Raw genomic sequence first — 18085 nt, 5'->3', positions numbered from 1 at the left:
AAATCCGAGCATGTCTGAGATTTATAGGTAATCCCTTGCGTCCAGTCCGTCAATTAACTGCTGCATCCATCTCCGTACCATTATATCATCTTACAAGTTTTCCGTAAATTCACAAATCTGAAGGTGAATTTCAGCCGGGTTAATATTCCCTCACGTTAAAGAAGCTAATTACAGGGTGCAATGTTCCTTTTGAAGTTATCAATTTTCTTAACTTAAACATGTAACAGTTTTTACATTCTTTTTAAATGTCTTAAACTGATTTTACTAACGAACCAAATACAGTAAAACCTCCCTTAACGGACACCTATAATACGGACAGATTCTTTTGTCCCGACAGAAATATATGTTCTCTTATGGAACAAAATCCTCCCTTTTACGGATACTCTCAGATACGGACGCGGACAGTCTTTTTTTTTTTTTTTCGAACGTTTCAATAACGTCTTCATAACGGACATGAATTATTCTCGGTTCTGCCATATATTACAGTAAGCAGAAAAGTATTTTCCCCACAAGTGTATCAATCATGAGTTTAGAACCATCAAACAAAACAACTTGTAAGCTGAACTTGAATTTTTTTTTTTCCGCAGTAAACTGCTTTCTGGTGGAAACCCTAAAAAGCCAATAAGCAATAACGCTCATCCAGGATCAGTCATATGGCCAAGAATTCTATGTGATAGATCTCTTCCCTAAAAAATTTAGTCCATTTTCCCCTGGGCCTTGCATCTTTCCCGACAATTTCATAGATAACAAAACAAACATTAGTTCGAACGAGCAATGTTTTTTTAAAGCAACATTTTTCTTTTAATTATAATACTGGAACAAGTCTGGGTTGGAGTTTTCCCGGCTTGTTTTTCACTTTCTCTAAGAGGATATTCTTTGTGATTGAGGTTGAGTCAATAAACATATGCACTCCCAGTAATTTGCTTTTTCATCCATTCCGCCATCGAAGATACCGCACCAGTACACACACACACATGTTTCTTCCGCAACCGTACTGAGGATTATCAGAGGACACTTGCTAATGAGTTTTATTGCCCTTATAGAGGAAAACGCATGCCTTTTTCGGTTTAGAGTTTAGCCGGTTAGTTAGTTCCTAACTCATTTTTAAGAAGATTCTGAGTTTTTGAAATAAATTAAAAACGCTTCCCCTCACGGTTTCCCCTAACATGTATATTTTATAGTATATGAATATATTAACACATTCCCCAGCAATAATATTATGTAACAAATTAATTTTTCCTTCATTCCGCCAAGTAATTCAAATGCGCACTAAATAGAGTATTTTCATATTGAATTTTATATGGGATAAAGATTCATGTCCCATTCGTGTCCGTTATTCAGAGGTTTCACTGTAGTAAGGTTCATCTGTGCATAATCGTTTTGTCAGTTACAATGACAATGTTTGGAAACAGAACTTGGTTTCAGTATGTCTGCCGTACCATTTTAGATCTTGAGCAATCCCTTAATTACAGTTTGATAATTTTACTCAATTTTTCTTAGTTTTAGAGGCATACAATTGGGAAGAGGCATGGCAGATATAGGAAATGAATCACAGACATGCCAGATTGACTTCGTAGTCTAGGAGAAAAATATGCATTTCCTTTTTGGAAGTTTTGCTCTGTCTTATAAAGATATCTTCATGCATAAGACTTACAAGGAAAATTATTATTGATAAGGTTATAACTGAATTTATATCAGCAAATCCTCTATAGTTGCGAATTCAATGGTGCACAAAAGTGAAGGAAAAAAATACTGTACCTTATTTCAGAACCGAGTCTCTGGCTTGCTGAGCTCCTCCGTGGCTAAGCGGTTAGCGTACGCGCCTTTGGCGCGGGAGACCCGGGTTCGATTCCCGGCGGGAGCTCATGTGGTTCGGATTCCACGTTAATCAGTAGGTCCACGTCTCATATAGCCTCGCTGCTGAACGGGACGTTAAACTCCAAATCAACTCTCTGGCTTGCTGTTGTGTTAGTGCTTTTAACCACCTCAATAACCTTTTTTAAATGTATTATTTCGAGAAATCTATTAGATTCGAACTATGTGTCTTTGAAACTAACGTGACGTTTACGTACCAACCTGTTTCAAATTTGCGACCATATTCGGTGAGATACTGGGTGACATCAATAAAACGGAGAAGTTACTCATTACGCCCAATTTTGAAGTAGTTACTCGCATTGGTATCAATAAAAAGAGAACTGAGCACTAGTCGTCTCGGCTGACCTCGGAGAAGCCGCGCCCTTTTGAAGTAACCACACCTCTATTCTCGAGCCGAGTAACTACTCTGGGTTTGATATCAATAAAAATCAAAGACTCCTCTGTGATGCTAGTAACTTCTCCAAATTTGTGGAGCAAGCTAAATAGGTGACTCCGTGTGAAATATGGCAGAGTATATGATTGTTTTACTACGTAGAAAAACTTATAAACTGCATAGAAATGTTGGAAATGGAGATTACAAAAAGCATTATAAGTTTATGAAAGAAAATGTAGTGATTAGCACAACATTTTTTAAGGAGAATCAACCGAAATTCGGGGTGGTGGACTACGTAATGATGAAAAGATGCGGGTTTTTTCAAGGGCGCCGATCCTGTGAGGGCCCGGGCCCCCCAAATCTCATGTGGGCCCCCTATTGTATTTATGAATATACAATATTTGGCATAATTAGAGTGCAATTTGTCTTAAAATCCTGATATATATATATATACCTTCTGCATCTGAATGCCCTCCCCCCCCAATTTACAGAGAAATCGGTGCCCTTGGTTTTCTTGCGTTACGTGAGTGATCCGGGATTCCAGGTCGGAATGTCAGGGGATTCTGGTGTGGCTCAAAGTACTGTCTATGACTACCTGAAAATGGATTGTTTCCGGAAGTGTGCGTAATATACAAACAGCAAAGGCAGAGTGACAAGAACAATATGCATTTCCGGGTGATATCGGAGCACTTGACTATACACAAGTGGCATTAAAGAAACCTAGTATTTTGGAGAGTAATACGTTAATAGGAAGAGCTATTTCGTGGCTAAGCGGTTAGCGTACATGCCTTTGGCATAGGAGACCCGCGTTCGATTCCCGGCAGGAGCTCATGGGTTTGGATTCCACGTTAATCAGTGGGTTCTGTCTCATATAGGCACGCTACTAAAAAGGACGTTAAACTAATAATCAACTCAACTCAACGTTGAAAGAAAGGGTGTATACATGAGAATGTATTTTGTTTATGTCAAGGCGAAAGGGGACACGTATGGTGTGGAAAACGCAATCAGATGGACGTGATTTATGACGTGGGTGGCTGGACTTTTTTAAAAAGAAAACAAAGGAGCCAAGTGTCTGATTTCGTTCTTAAAGCCAAACAATCTACAAAGACCTTGGACAACACGTGATATGCGCTTGTTGTGTTAATCTTGATATTGCTGGATTCCAATCAACATCCATCCGCTCAAATAGGTTCATTCCCATGGTTTCAGTATTACTTTCTTCTTTCCCGTTTTTTATTTATTTTTTCTTCTTTTTTATTTTTGTTTTATTCTCGCTCGAATATTAAAGATTCTCTTTTGAATTTGTGTCTCAGTCGTAGATGTATTTGATATTTCGTTGCATTTCACTGTAATTACCTTCAAAGTTTCGGCTTTCATTCGTTTACTTTCTGGTAGCTGTGACTTTGAAAGTACCACTGGAAACTCTTTTACAATATCCACAAATGCACTTTGATTGAAGCTATCGTTGCTACTTGCCCGTTTCATGGCTTTTAAGATACTACGCCATAGGTTAAAAACAACGAAATGACTGCGCGATGAATGGGAGAAATGAGTAATCACTTCTTTTATTGATACGACTCAGTGCTACGTGCAGAGGAAGCGCGAGTAAACGTTCATAAATCTGGAGCAGACTAGACCTGAGTAGTGGCTTGTTTTATTGATACGAAATTGAGAGAGGAGATTACTCCAGGTGTAGTTACTCCGATTCTCGAGTAGGACTTCTCAGGAGTAGTTACTTATTTTTATTAATATCACCCACTATCTTCGTGTGTCGGATTCTGAAAAATGAAAATGTCTACCTTTTCTTTTGTTGAGGATCCTCCTTGCTTTTTCTTTTTCTTAGTTATTGAGAAAAGTTTTAACGATGCGCATTACTAGACTTTGTCCCATGCTATCAGAAACTAAAGAAATGTTCATGATGCTTATCTGTGATTTAAGACTGTAAGAATGTCAATGGAATGTTTATTCTTGTTATTAGTAATATTGTAATTAGGTATTCTTTGGTTTTGATGTAGCACACGTACATCAGCGACTCACAATAACTGCCCATACTTAGCTATTTACTTAAAGTAAACATCTTCGTTTATTTTTGTTCCAAGAATTCCAAGAACCTAAGGCACACTAGCTTTCCGTTTGCCACACTCCTACGGCAGTAGACTGCAGTTATTAATTAGACACTGCGATCGCTTGTCCAGATACGAGCGAGCTAAATCTGTGGTATGTTGTCATTCACGCGTGGATAATAAGCAGTGGAAAAAAATAACGAATTGCTTCTTAAATTGTGAAATTGCAGTCTTCCCGAAAATATGTAAATCGCAAAACCTGGCATTTTGCAGTTACTTCCGGGATTTAAAATGAAAGGACATAAATATTCTGAAATGTAGTTCTAAAATCGTAATAAAATATTGCAATACATGATACATATAAACTGTATATGTTAATTTTGTGGAAGTTAATCCAGTTTTCTTACCTGGTTATGTTAACATCAATAGTATCATCGTCGTCTTAGTCTAAAACCCCAAAGCAGAACGTTTTTCTATTTTCTGCTACGACTTACAAAAACTCTAAAAACTTTCTACAGGTATTTTAGTAATGGCGTAGTAAAATTATAACCAAATTTTCATTTACATAAAAGCTTTTTTTTTTTTTTTACTTGGCTTCTTATTTATGCAGAAATACAGGGAGCTTACAGGACTGTGTAATAACTGGAATAAGTAAGAGATTCCCACATATATTTCGCTCCTCTGAAGTTTATCGATATATTATGACTGTTGAACGTTGAATTGTTCTGAATCGTGCTTTATTTAGGGGGGGGGGGGATTTTTCTGCAACCGTGATTTTTATTTACAGAGTAAACTATCTTTCTGAGACAGTGATTGTCGTCTAGAGGCAACCTTTCTGCGACATTGTCGCCTGTTGTTCTGCTTTGGGTGTCTAAAGTACTTCTGTATATGGTGTAGAATTGCTGACAAAAATTGTATTATGAGGTCTATATTCTTGAACTGAAGGAAATGTTTCTTGAATGAATAAGTTATGTTTTTAAAACATTGACAAAAGGAAAACATACTACCGAAATTATTAAAAACAAAACTTAAAAATCTTGAATTTGGAAGTTAAATTGTTGATTGTGTAGTTCGATATTTTTAATAATTCTCTGTTTCCTTGCATATGTATGAAATTAAAAATGCTGTGATGGTATTTTATTACGTTATAGGTGTTATCCTTCGAGATTCCCATGGAGTAGCACAAGTACGATTTGTTACCGGCAACAAAATTCTTCGAATAATGAAAGCAATGGGTCTTGCTCCAGATCTGCCGGAAGATTTGTATTACTTGATCAAGAAAGCTGTGGCTATTCGCAAGCATCTTGAAAGAAACAGGTAAAATAACATTCACTTGCTATCACGGAATGAACAGTTAATTGTTATTACTAGTTTCTGTTTTGCACGTTGAAGTGTTCGTGGATTCTGTTCAAATTTTCAGTAAGAATATGTAAGTGATCGTACCGAAGAATGTACGGTTTCACAAGGAGAATAAGAATGCAACAAGGCAACAGTACTGAAAAGCATTGTAGTTAGGAAGTTGGCTAACAATTTAACAAAATTCAATTTAAATTAACGATGCATTACAATGAACTTTTAATATGCAGAGTACTTTATGAAAATAGTTAATGTAATTTGAGAATATTAACATATGTCCTTATGTCAGAACAACGTACAAAATTCCTATTAGGTTTATATATCTAAACAGAGTAAATTATGCATTTTTAATTGCACATTTAAAAAGTGGTAGTGTGAATCTACCTTGTTTACTTCGTCTTGAAGTTTTCCTAGACGGTTTCAGTCACTTATAGCGTAACCTTTCCAACAGGTGAAAGTAATTACAGTTAGAGTGTATAAAATAGTTTTTAGTTCTCAAGTGTGCGGAATTACTAATACTTTCGTTAGTTTTGTGTAATATTATGTTACATGTAAAATTATTTATTTTTTTTTTTAAATGTCTCAGTAGTAGTTCATTAAGGAATTGAATATGCTGATTATAGTGTAATAGAATAAGCTCCTTTTTCTGGTCAGCGTACAGCCAAATTTTGATCAATTGCATATTTATTTCTAGGAACATGTTAGAAATTCCCAAAATGACAGGCACGCAATTTCAGGTGTATCCGAACATTTATTTGAAAATGAACTTACAGTTGAACAGTTCAAGATATTTGCAATTTCAGAACCTTTTTTAAGTACCTCCTGGTAGCCGCTTGGTGTTAACGCATATGTTCTCAACTTCAGTCACTGGTGGGGTACTTGACTGATACAGATCATAGTATTAGTACAATAGTTGAAGACTTGTTCCGCCAATATTACTTTCGAATTTTTGTTCCATTCTATCTATGATTTCAACCAAAAATATACACACTAAAAGATATTATTAGCAAGATCACATTATATTATAGACAAATTCAGTGACCTTTTGTCTTACAGTTAACGAACACCATAATCTAAGAACCTTCATAGTGGATACTATAACTTTTTCTCATATTTTCGCTGAAACTTCCAATTATACAGTAAGTTAATTTATTTCATGATTATATTGTTGACTGCAGATACGTATCAATTTAATGGAAACACGACATATATCTGGGTTGGCAACGGTTAGGTAACGACTGCAACGCCGAGCAGTTTGTGCATGTAGGGCTAACGCTGTACTACATGAGTAGTAGTAGAACGGCAGTTTGAAGTGAATTGAGCAGACGATAATAATATAAAAATAGGCCACCTCTGATTTCTGAACAGGGCAAATTACTGGTGCTTGGTTATGTGGTGCAAGCATGATTTAAAGTGCCAAGCGCGTTGCGAGGGGCAATGTCTAAAGTGATGATAGCCAGACAAAACCACATCACCGAGCATTGAAGCGGCTTGTCAGTCAGAAATGTTGTGCAACTGACGGAAGATCTCAAGCCTCACCTTCCACGGCCTGTGTCGGCATCAGTCCGCTGCAAGTTACATAAGATTGGTATTCAGGGTCAAAGGTGCCGCGAACATGCAATATGAACCATTGATGAATGGAAACGTGTGCAATGGCCGGATGAATCATCTTTCACTTTGTTTGAAATAAAATGAAAGTTTAGTTTAATATCCAACCTTACGTCTTTAGGCTAAAGAAGCGAATGGTTAATGAAAGTGAATGATTGTGAATTTTTGTTTTTTATTCCGACAAGGAATCGATCCCAGAACCACGTACACTAAAGATATGCTCACTAGCTAGTAAACCAGTGGGGAGAGCTTTTTGTATGTGGCGGATGGCCAAAGAAGCATATGATCCGCATTATCTCCATCCAAACATAAAATATGGCGGCTTTGTGATGTTGTGAGCGGCAATTAGTGATTTTCAGTGGATATTATGTTAACGCTTACCGATCGCGTCACTACCCGTGATTTTGACACCATTTTAGAGAACCATGTGCATCCTGTGGTCCAGATGTTGTTTCCGGGGAATGACGACATTTGATAATGTTAATGTACCCATTGACACAGCTGAAGCTGTTGGGGCGTAATTTGAGAAGCATCACGAACACTTCTCATTGCCAACCTAATCCTCGGACATAAATATAATTGAATATTTGTGATCCATTTTGTAGACAAGAATCAGGCGCAGATTTCCGCTTGTATCAATTTCAAGGAACTGGGTGATGCACTGGTTGCAGATTGATGTAATATTCCAGTTGCTATCAATCACGGTCTGTGTGTGTCAATTCCACGTCGCATTAGAGCTGTTTTCAAGCATTTCTATTTAATTCATAAATTCTGTATATTACAAATGTATTATCGATGCATCCACCTTTTCTAGTATACGGCTTGAAAACGCCGACAATTAGATTACCGAAATTTTGCTGTGCCATAGACGATCCACGGTTTGTGCGAACACTCGGCCATACACGGTTCAACTGTTTGCACAAACTTCAGTTCTATTTTGAATTTGATCGCGTAAACTTGCCCACTGAAGCAGCTTGTTTAGAGGCTGGCAGCCAGCCCAAAAATGTTGATCCCCCCCCCCCCCCTACGGTAGAATTTAGTAGGGCCTGATACAACCATCTTTTAGTTCATCATCGTATTATAGTTCATTTGCACGCCTACCGTGAAAAATTTAGGGGTTCCCGGCCACCCCTAGACCTCCCCTGGATGCGTGCCTGCTTCTTTAGCTATAGTAATTGCTTGTGCTTTGGAAGCAGAAAGACACGCGAAACCAAAAAGGAAGAAGAAGGTGTGGATGAAAGAGTGGTTCAAGAAACACTCTAAGTTTAGTCATCAAAATTTAATAGCCGAGCTTGAGATAAGTTCAATTGTGGACTATAAAAATTATTGACGAATGGACTCAACCACATTTGGTGAAATACTGGAAAATTGATTTTATTCCTTACTGACTCTATCCGCCGTCTGATCTATTTCCTTCATTTTATTCACCAGTTTCCTGTTTTTATAATCTTCGCTCTTCACCTTCCTCAGTTCAGGTAAATTACGATAAAGTTCAGTAAATTCTCGACAGAATTCTTGATTCCTATTCATTGACGCTATAGCGCAAGAAACAAGCGACTCTACACTAGGCCGGTTTGAAGATTCTGTAGATGGCTACCCATAATACTATAATGAACAAGAACTCCAATGTGAACGCTCTAATTAAATAATGAAAGCCAAATAATGTAATTTTCTAAATTTATTGTCAAATCGAATAATACATTCAAAATTTAAATACAGACTGAAATATTATGAGAGCATAGACATGTATGAACCTAAGCTTTCAGTGCTATTGTAATTTATCTCTGATGAAATTATTACATTTCTCCTTCGTCTTGAATATTTGAATTGATACAGTTTATGGTTTGTAACAATAATATCTGAAAGCAATAAAAGCAATTATTCAAATTAATCTTATATTTTGAATAAAACATTTTGTCGTGTTAATGCATACATACATATATTAATATAGATATATAAATATAACGATGAAATGAACAATTTTGACGGATCTTATGATTGGTATACTACTCTAGAAAGAATCTAAACCTTTCTGTTCGTGCATGGGTTAGTTGCGCGTTTTGGGTTAGACAAACTTTGGTGTATTATTATTATTATTATTATTATTATTTTCAATGGGTATTTGGAAATTGGCGACTACTTCATTTTTAAATAACTTGCAAAAACTAGTATAGTACAAAATTGGATACACCAGTCAGGATTTGTTCATTATGATATTTTGTTTATTTTAAATAAATAAATTGTGCTAGAAAAGGGCTAGTACAATTGTGCGAACAATTTTCGAAGGAGTTTGATGTGAAAAAGTTTGCACAAACCGTGGACCATTTATGGACCCTATTACAATCGCTGAAATTTTGGGTCACGTTTTCAAAAACAAAATGTCTGAATCAAATTTGGCATAATGGTAGGCTTTGACTGTTATACAAGTGTGTTAAATATATTATGATGCAGACTTTTGGTTCTTAAGTTATATGCATGTGTCAGTGTGTTGGGCATAGTAAAACTTAATAAATATTATTTAAAGAGAAATTAAATGTTACTCCTGGGGAGGAAAAGAATCAAATGAGGAACGATATTTTTACGATTATGCGTATTTCACTTATTTAATTCAACAGTGCTGCTTGCACTATTGTTATCTCGCTTTTATTTTTCGTCCCCATTTCGCGTTTCTACTAGTACCTAAAAGTCAATTTTTCTATTCTCTTGTGCCGAACTTCTGTGAGGAATTTGAAGTTTAAAATATATAAAACGATAATCATGTCTGTTCTGTACGATTGCGAAACATTTTCGCTTACGATGAGGGAAGAATACAGACTGAAAATATTTGAGAAGAAAATCTGAGACGAATATTCGGACCCAAGAGGAACAGGAATGGGGGAAACTTCATAACGAAGAACTACATAATTTATACAGATTACCAAACATTGTTAGGTTCTTCCAGTCTAGGAGGTTCAGGTAGGCAGGTCATGTAGTAGGGGTGGAAGAAGAAAGTAGGAACGCTTTCAAAATCTTAACTGGAAGACTAATCGGAAGACAATATTACCATCGATCTCTCAAAAATAGGAATACAAAGTAGAAACTGGATCCAGTTGGCTAAGGATAGAAGTTAGTGGAGAGCTTTTGTGAACGCAACATTGAATCTCCGGGTTCCATAAGCCACAGAGTTAGTTAGTCGAACTTCTGTATAATCGGTACAATTCTCTTTGTGTCCATTACTAATATAGAGATTTTTGAGAAAACTGGGAAATCTCGAGCAGTACAAATAATGTATTTGGCAAGTATGGCGTTCCAAGGACGTGTTTCGAACTATCTGGGAATAGTATTACAGAAATCGTCACAAACTGTAAGATGAATTGTTGTGTGAACTTTGCATATGACGGACTAACATGTTTCTACTCAAGTTTCCTACGTTGTGCTAATTATTAATTTAGATTCGCGACTTCATTCTCGAATAAAATTAAAATAAAAGGTAAAGCATTTTACTATTCGCAATTCGCTATAGCGATTAATCTGATCCTGAAAACGTATTAAAAAAAAAAAAAAACTAGGGTTGCTCCGAAAATCACGAAAGTTGCTCTTTTTATCTCTCAGACAAACTACACCAGATTCAAAGAACCACAATATACCACCAGGAAAGTTTTATAAATACATTTTTTCTAACATTAATTGTATACCAACTTCAGCATAGCCAACCATTAATGATCAAAGTATGGAAAGTTGCTCAAATTTTTATGGGTGGTAAGTGGAATGTACGTATGAGCAATTGATTATTATTTGTCTCTATGGGATAAATTTTCTCATATATAAATATTCACCATTATTTTTTCCTTATTTATATAACAACGTCAGCCGACACCTGTCATGAAAGTCAGGAAATTTCCTGCCAAAGGTCAGGGAAATGGATTTTTCCAGATCAGTAGGAACCCTGACCATGAATAAAGCACATTTTCAATTGCAAGATAGTATTTCACTGTCTAATCAGCACTTTTGTCTTCACTTGGGTGCCACACTTGCGAAAATCTATTTAAACCACCTTATCAGATCTGTCTTGACTTTATTGACTTTTACCATCATTGGGAAATGTTGCCCAGGGAATGCATCTTTCATTGCCTCAGAGAAATGGAAATCGGGCGAAGCCAATTCAGCAGTGCAGAGTGAATATGGAAGGACAGCCCAGTAAAATTTGGCGTTCGTGACAAACATCGACACGGAACGTTTTCTGCTCCTTATTAAGACTTAAAGTGCCGTATGCATATATGTTACGCATATTCACGTGTTAATAAATATGATTCATGTGATTTTGGGTCTTAGCGCTTACAGTGTTTTGCATTCGCTCCACGCATTTCCATATTAGTTCACTTAACATTGTTTCCAATCCGTTAAACTTGATATTATATTTAGCTGTAGGTACAGTTCTCTGGTCCTTCCTCGCCAATTAAACGAATAAGCTCATCAAGAAGCACGATTTTGGTTTAACAGCTGTGTGTGGTTTAGCTGAGGATGATTTGTCTTCACCAGTGCTGAAACTTGTCACCCACCACTTCACTGTGCTAGTATCCATAAAGCTAAAGCAAAGTTCGGCAGATTTCAGCTATTGTGCAGTTACTTCAAACTAAGTACCCGGCGTATTTTTAGAGCGATTCCACCTCCATTACTATATCACCATTAACACCTAAGATATCATCTGCAATGAAAAAAAAAAAATGAAAATGGGTTACTTATGGAGACACCTTCGTATTGTTGAGTGATCTTCAAAATTCAGTGTGAATGTAAGTAAAGTTTCGCAGTCGATACATTCCGTTTAGATAAAAGATGCTCACCTGCTGCTTCATGCCTTTATTAAGAGTCAACCCTCAGTGAACACCAGCTGGCGATCTTCATGCAAAATGCTTTGGTTGAATTGGAGTTTATCATTCCTTTCACCACCGAGGCTGTAAACGCGAAGACCTCCAGTTTAAAGTGAACTTGGAAATGCAGTAATTCGTTCAAATTTCAGTTCTCTCACCGGAAACCGAACCGTTTACCCCCGTCCACCAAAGGCGCGCATGCCAAGTGTCCCGCTCGAAAAGCTGTTATTTCAGTTAGGTCGTTTATACAAGACGTTCCGGGTACTAACGGGGAACTCAGCAAAGATTTGTCGCTTGAAAATACATTCTGAATAGTCAAAATGGACGCCTGTTCACTTTGAAACAATATTTCCTAAGAAATTTCTACCAATTATACCTACAAGCGCGAGAACTGACTCCCACAGATAATTTGGTATTACTATTCGAACATCTCCAATGTAATTTCCAAGCTTTCCGAATACACGTTAAGTTCATATATACAACCCGAAACGCCTAATATACTCTTAAGTCTTTCTTGTTGGCATGACCACTCAGTGTGTCAAAAATGTGTCTTATTGAGTTTTCTGAACTTGGTTCTAAAATTTTTCTTTTTCTTTCTTTTTATAGGACAATACTTAATTATTATTAATTATTTCTTTTCAGGAAGGATAAGGACTCCAAATTCCGTCTCATTCTGGTAGAATCAAGAATTCACAGATTAGCGAGATACTACAAAACCAAAAGTATTCTGCCACCAAACTGGAAATACGAGTCAAGCACGGCGTCAGCATTGGTGGCATAAAGAACTGTATTTTAAGTGAAGTGGTGATGTAAATTGGTACATAAAAAATAATAAATCTGTGAAAGAAAATTACTGTGTTTCGTTAACGTGTTATTTTCATTCAAATTCAAAGTGAATTTTCAGATGTGACAAAAGTTGTCATTGTTTTCTCAATAAAGCCTCAAGGATGTAAAATATTATTTCTTAAGACGTATCCCATGCCGAAACAAAAATATTAAGTGTTTGAACGCAAACGCGAAGTACAAAGTATTTCCTAGTAGAGAACCATCATTCTACTCAGTATGTTCCATTGAGACCTATCATAACTATCTCGCTTTAAACCACCTAATCATGACCTCGCTTTAAACCATGTGATCATCCATGCAACAATACACTTAAGAAGAAACACATTAATTATGACACAAACTGAACTGTTTCTAGTAATTTTCGAGAGCATGTAAATGAGTGGCTGTACATAATCTGCAAATTAGGTTTACCTCTGGTCTCAATGGAACTTACTGAGTGGAATAATGATTATCTACTAAGAAATACTTTGTACTTCGCGTTTGCCTTCAAAAACTATCCAAAAAATTAAAAAAAAAAAAAATGGCCTATGTACAGAATGTCGTTTAATGTTTGTGGTAACGAAGTTCTTTCCCGTAAATTCCTAAGAACTTGGTGCATCCAGCAGTTATACTCGATGTGGAAACAGCAAAAGGTGCAGTCCTATCAGCAAAAGAGACGGCATGAATATCCCTGGCAATATCCGACCTACAGTGGTGGCAAAAAGTCCTGAACACACTCATTTTTTTGCCTAATTTTTGTGTTTGACTTCATTTTTCGTTATGAAATTATCGCACTATCTTAAATATTGTTATTGATTTTAATGTATTTTTTCATGCTGATTTCAAATCTGTTTGTAGATTTCGTCTAAAGTAAATAGTTTCATTGATACGTTGAAAAAACCTTGACAAGAAAGCACATGGTCACTTTAAGCATAAGTGATTGTGTTTTCAACCAATGAAATGCTCCGTTATTTTAACCAATCAGATAGCAGTAGCGATAAAGGGTTGAAAGGAGAAGGTGAAACGTGGTTTAGTAGTGTATTGAAAACAATTTGAAGTGAGTTTGTGAAAAATATTGGAATTATGGCTAAGTTTTCATATCTGCCGGAGAATAAAAGGCACAAAATAATATATTTGAAGGAAGAAGGTTATTCTACTCGCCAAATTGCTGCTAAAGTACCATGTGGCCTTTCTACTGTCGTGAGAACTTTGAAAAGATTTTCTGAAACAAATTCTATTGCGGACAGGGGGCGATCAGAACGACCAAGAGAAATATTTTTACGTGAAGACAGGTTATTACACAGGATTTCACTTTCAAACAAAAAGCTTAATTCAACGCAAATTTTGGAGTGTGTGCCCAAGAACTGTTAGAGGAAGACTGCTGGAAATTGGGTTACGAGGCTGTAAAGCGCGCCCAAAACCATTACTGACAGTTTCAACGCAAGAGGCGATTGATGTGGGCAAGAGAACATTCATTATGGACTATTAAAGACTGAGAAAAGGTCATATTTAGTGACGAGAGTCAGTTCTGTATTTCTGGTAACCAAAGTAGTGCCTATGTAAGACGACGCACTCATGAGGAATTCAGCCCTCAGTGTCTGAAGCCCACAGTAAAGTACCCGACAAAAGTGATGGTATGGGGTTGCATGTCTTCTCGTGGTCTTGAAAGACTTCACATCGTTAGCGGAACAGTGAAAGCCATGGATTACACTGAAATACTACAAAATAAATTGCTACCAACTGCAAGAGATCTTTTTGGGAATCATTCATGGATTTTTCAGGACGATAACGCCGCTTGTCACCGTGCAAAGGTAGTCCAGAAATGGTTCAAAGACCATACTGTGAATAGAATGAACTGGCCAGGGCAGCCTCCCGACCTCAATCCGATAGAGAACTTATGGTTTAAAATTGGTTATGAAATTTCAAAGAATGAAACCTTCAAGCAAACGTGAGTTAATTGAAGCTTTAATGTTTTCCTTCAACCATATTGTCACGAAAGAACTTCTTTTGAAATTGGTGCATTCCATGCCAAAAAAAATGTAGAGCCGTAATTAAAGCAAACGGCTGTCCCATAAAATATTGATGTTCTAACATGTGACAACAATGTAATTTTCAAAATCCGTATTAAATGTACCGTATTTGTCAATTTTCGTGTTATTCTTCTATTCGTATTATGCTATTCTATATTGTTTTATTCTGCACATATTTCACATTATTGTGCTCAGGCAGCTTTACTACAAAAAATATTTTAGGCATTAAAAAACTAGTAGTAGATTTGAAATCAGCATGAAAAAATACATTAAAATCAATAACAATATTTAAGATAGTGCGATAATTTCATAACGAAAAATGAAGTCAAACACAAAAATTAGGCAAAAAAATGAGTGTGTTCAGGACTTTTTGCCACCACTGTATGTACTACTATGAGCAAAATAAATGACGCGTCTCTTTATTTTGAAGTTTTTTGAAAATATCTCCGTTTTCTTTATATGTTCGAAATTTCGGAAGGTTTCCCCAGCAGGAAACATTAATAACAAACCCGTTTTTAATATTTGTGTTAGATATTAGCTTAAAATAAATTAGAAGCAAAAAACATTAAACCGACCGAAATTACGAGAATTACCAACTCTGCTAAAGTGGGAAATTTTCAAGAACGCGAGGGAATTCTGCAGTTCAACACCGAAACAACGACATCAATGTCATTGAGAGAAATGTGGATTAGATCTACAAACGAAACATTCCCTTCATGATTGGAATATCACGTAACATTTTTTATTCTACCGAAGATGGCCCTGTGCGGTTAGGAGTAGGTAACTAGAGAGATGCCTAACACATAGCGCCCCTTGATTGTAATATTACCGCTTCTTTATTTGTTCGAGGGAGCTCCTACACAACCAAGGCTGACAAAAAATAATAGGAAAAGTGTCTATTGATTCCAGTGGCTGATCCGCCACGGACTCCTGGGAAGGCGGCGGTGAAGTGAAAGATTCTTTTGATGATGTGAAGCTGTCACATATTGCCACTTAACTAAACTAAACATAGTGTGGTTAACCGGAAACCAGTCAGTTCAAATTGATGTAAAAGTTTATTTTTTTACTTCATATTAAAGTGTTTGTTCCAAATGACAATTCCAGTCCGAGTAGACAATGATCAAATCTCGGGGGGACTCTGCAATGTAGGAGAAATAATGACATCTATATAGTGATCTTGTTGGTAACATCACGAGTCATGGCGTAAATATAGCACAAAGTAAATGCCAAATGCCGTCGGCTCTCGTAGCTGAGTGAGCTACCGCAACATGCTAGTAAGAAAGATTGGTTTCGGCGTGGGTTCAAACCCTGCCTAAGGAGAGTTATTTTTATTATTTTAAAAAAAGTTTATAACACTTCTTTCGTTAAAAAAAGGTTAAAAATAATATTCAAAAAGTGATTTAACGATTATTTTTTAAAATTTTCATTAAAATAAGTTGCCCTTGTACTATACAGATACATAGCAAAAGTTGGTAGTAATAGTAGTAGGAACGGGTTAGAATGCAATTCAGCATTCATTTGTTTCCGTGCGATGTTGCCAAACGTAACTGCCTTCTGGCCAGGCCTTAGTGTGTTTCGAAAATATGCTTGTGTTCGGGGTGAAGTTCCAAGGTTCAGTATTGACTAGGAGTTTCTGCTATTAATATCCCTTCTAATAATATTGGCAGTGGACAAAAGTTAGACCGTGTTGAAGCTTTTTGCTCCTAATTTAGTTATTTTACTTTATTATTTAACGAATATATTGAAAATATATTTGTCAGCAGGCACGTATGCAGGAATTTATTTCGGGAGGGGTCCAAAGCTATCTGGGGTTCCAACTTCAATATTAGGATAAATTATAATAAAATTTTTAAAAATAGCCCCCAAAATTAGGTTAAATTTACAGAAAAGTTGGGATTTCAGAGGGGGTCCGGAACCCCTGAACCCACCCCTAAATGCGCCCTTGTTTGTCAGTAATCTTTCCTTTTGAAACCCTCAGAAACTTCGAATATATAAAGGAAAACGAGTTATTTTCGATAAAGTATCACTTCAAGGAGACGCGACATTTTTATTACACATGGTGGTACCCCACCTTAACAAGAGCAAGAATTCCTTTACTTTGGTTCTCTGCCATTGCACTCTATCGAAATGTTAGGTTTGTAAAATATACTCCTAAGAACAAACGTGTTTGCCAGAGAACCGTGATACTGAACAGAGCTCCACAGAAATGCATGCTGAACTTTCGTTTATAGCTACCCTTTGGTGATTTGCCCTCAAGGTCAATCGAGTGATAACTCAGTTCAGTCTTTGTTCTTAAGCCGTGTTCGTATTACTTCGAACAGTTTTGACGTGTGTTTTCCAACCAGCACATGAACAGACAATCAGGGAAAATCATAGCATACAATACATTTAAGCAAGTATATTTGTCGCGAAATTATTATACACATTACCCAAAGACTCTTAATATATGAATCTATACATTTATTTATATAGATAAAGCAAACAGTGGAAATTACCTATCGAAAGAATAAATTAACAGCACGATCATAATGAAAAGCATGCCTCGTAATATAACAGACTTCTTTCGCGTAAGCAATCGAAACTCAGTTGGTCAGAGCAACTAGTCTGTACGAATTAGGTTGTTAGTTCGAGCCTAATACGAGTAAGGGTTTTTATTACTATTGTTTTTCTCTTTTTAAGTGAGGAAAAATCAAATTGTGACATCGCGATATCAAATGTATTTGGTTAGGTAACTTTGTCTTAGCTAAACTTTAAATATCAGTAACCGTCGAAAGTATTTCACTAACCGATCAGTTACTGAACATTTCAAACACGTCAAACCAGTGGCATAACATGAAGGTTAACCTCACATCCGCAGCCCTTAGTTATGCGTCTATACTTTCAGGGGCGGACCAAAGGCCGGGCAGTCGCCAGAGTCAGAGGGGCGCGAAAACGAGCCTCAAAAAGTAAATTTTATAATGTGTTTCCTACTTACTTTTTTGGTTTATATTCTTGTAAAGTAGCGGCAATTACATAATCTTTTTCCATTTCACCAAGGAAGAAGAGAGTTTCGTAGCACTAAGGGGACTGTATCGACAAATGGAGAGATGGCATGTAGAATAAAGAGTG

The 18085-nt window shown here is 36.5% G+C and overlaps 1 protein-coding gene across 1 annotated transcript in view; it reads left to right on the top strand.

Annotated features, from left to right (window-relative positions):
* The window catches only part of RpS13 (ribosomal protein S13), a 29958-nt gene extending 16986 nt beyond the window's left edge, over positions 1–12972 (top strand). Inside the window, exons 3-4 of the mRNA XM_081752263.1 lie at positions 5463–5628; positions 12765–12972. Of these exons, the coding sequence (XP_081608389.1) occupies positions 5463–5628; positions 12765–12903 (305 nt within the window). The 3' untranslated portion in view covers positions 12904–12972. The remainder of the gene's footprint in view (positions 1–5462; positions 5629–12764) is intronic.
* Positions 12973–18085: the final 5113 nt, after the last annotated feature.

Source organism: Thermobia domestica, chromosome 3 (genome assembly GCF_964235325.1).
Source record: "Thermobia domestica chromosome 3, izTheDome1.hap1.1, whole genome shotgun sequence".
Taxonomy (NCBI): Eukaryota; Metazoa; Arthropoda; class Insecta; order Zygentoma; family Lepismatidae; genus Thermobia; species Thermobia domestica.
Note: the sequence above shows the minus strand (reverse complement) of the source record. Positions and strands in the feature narration are given on the sequence as shown.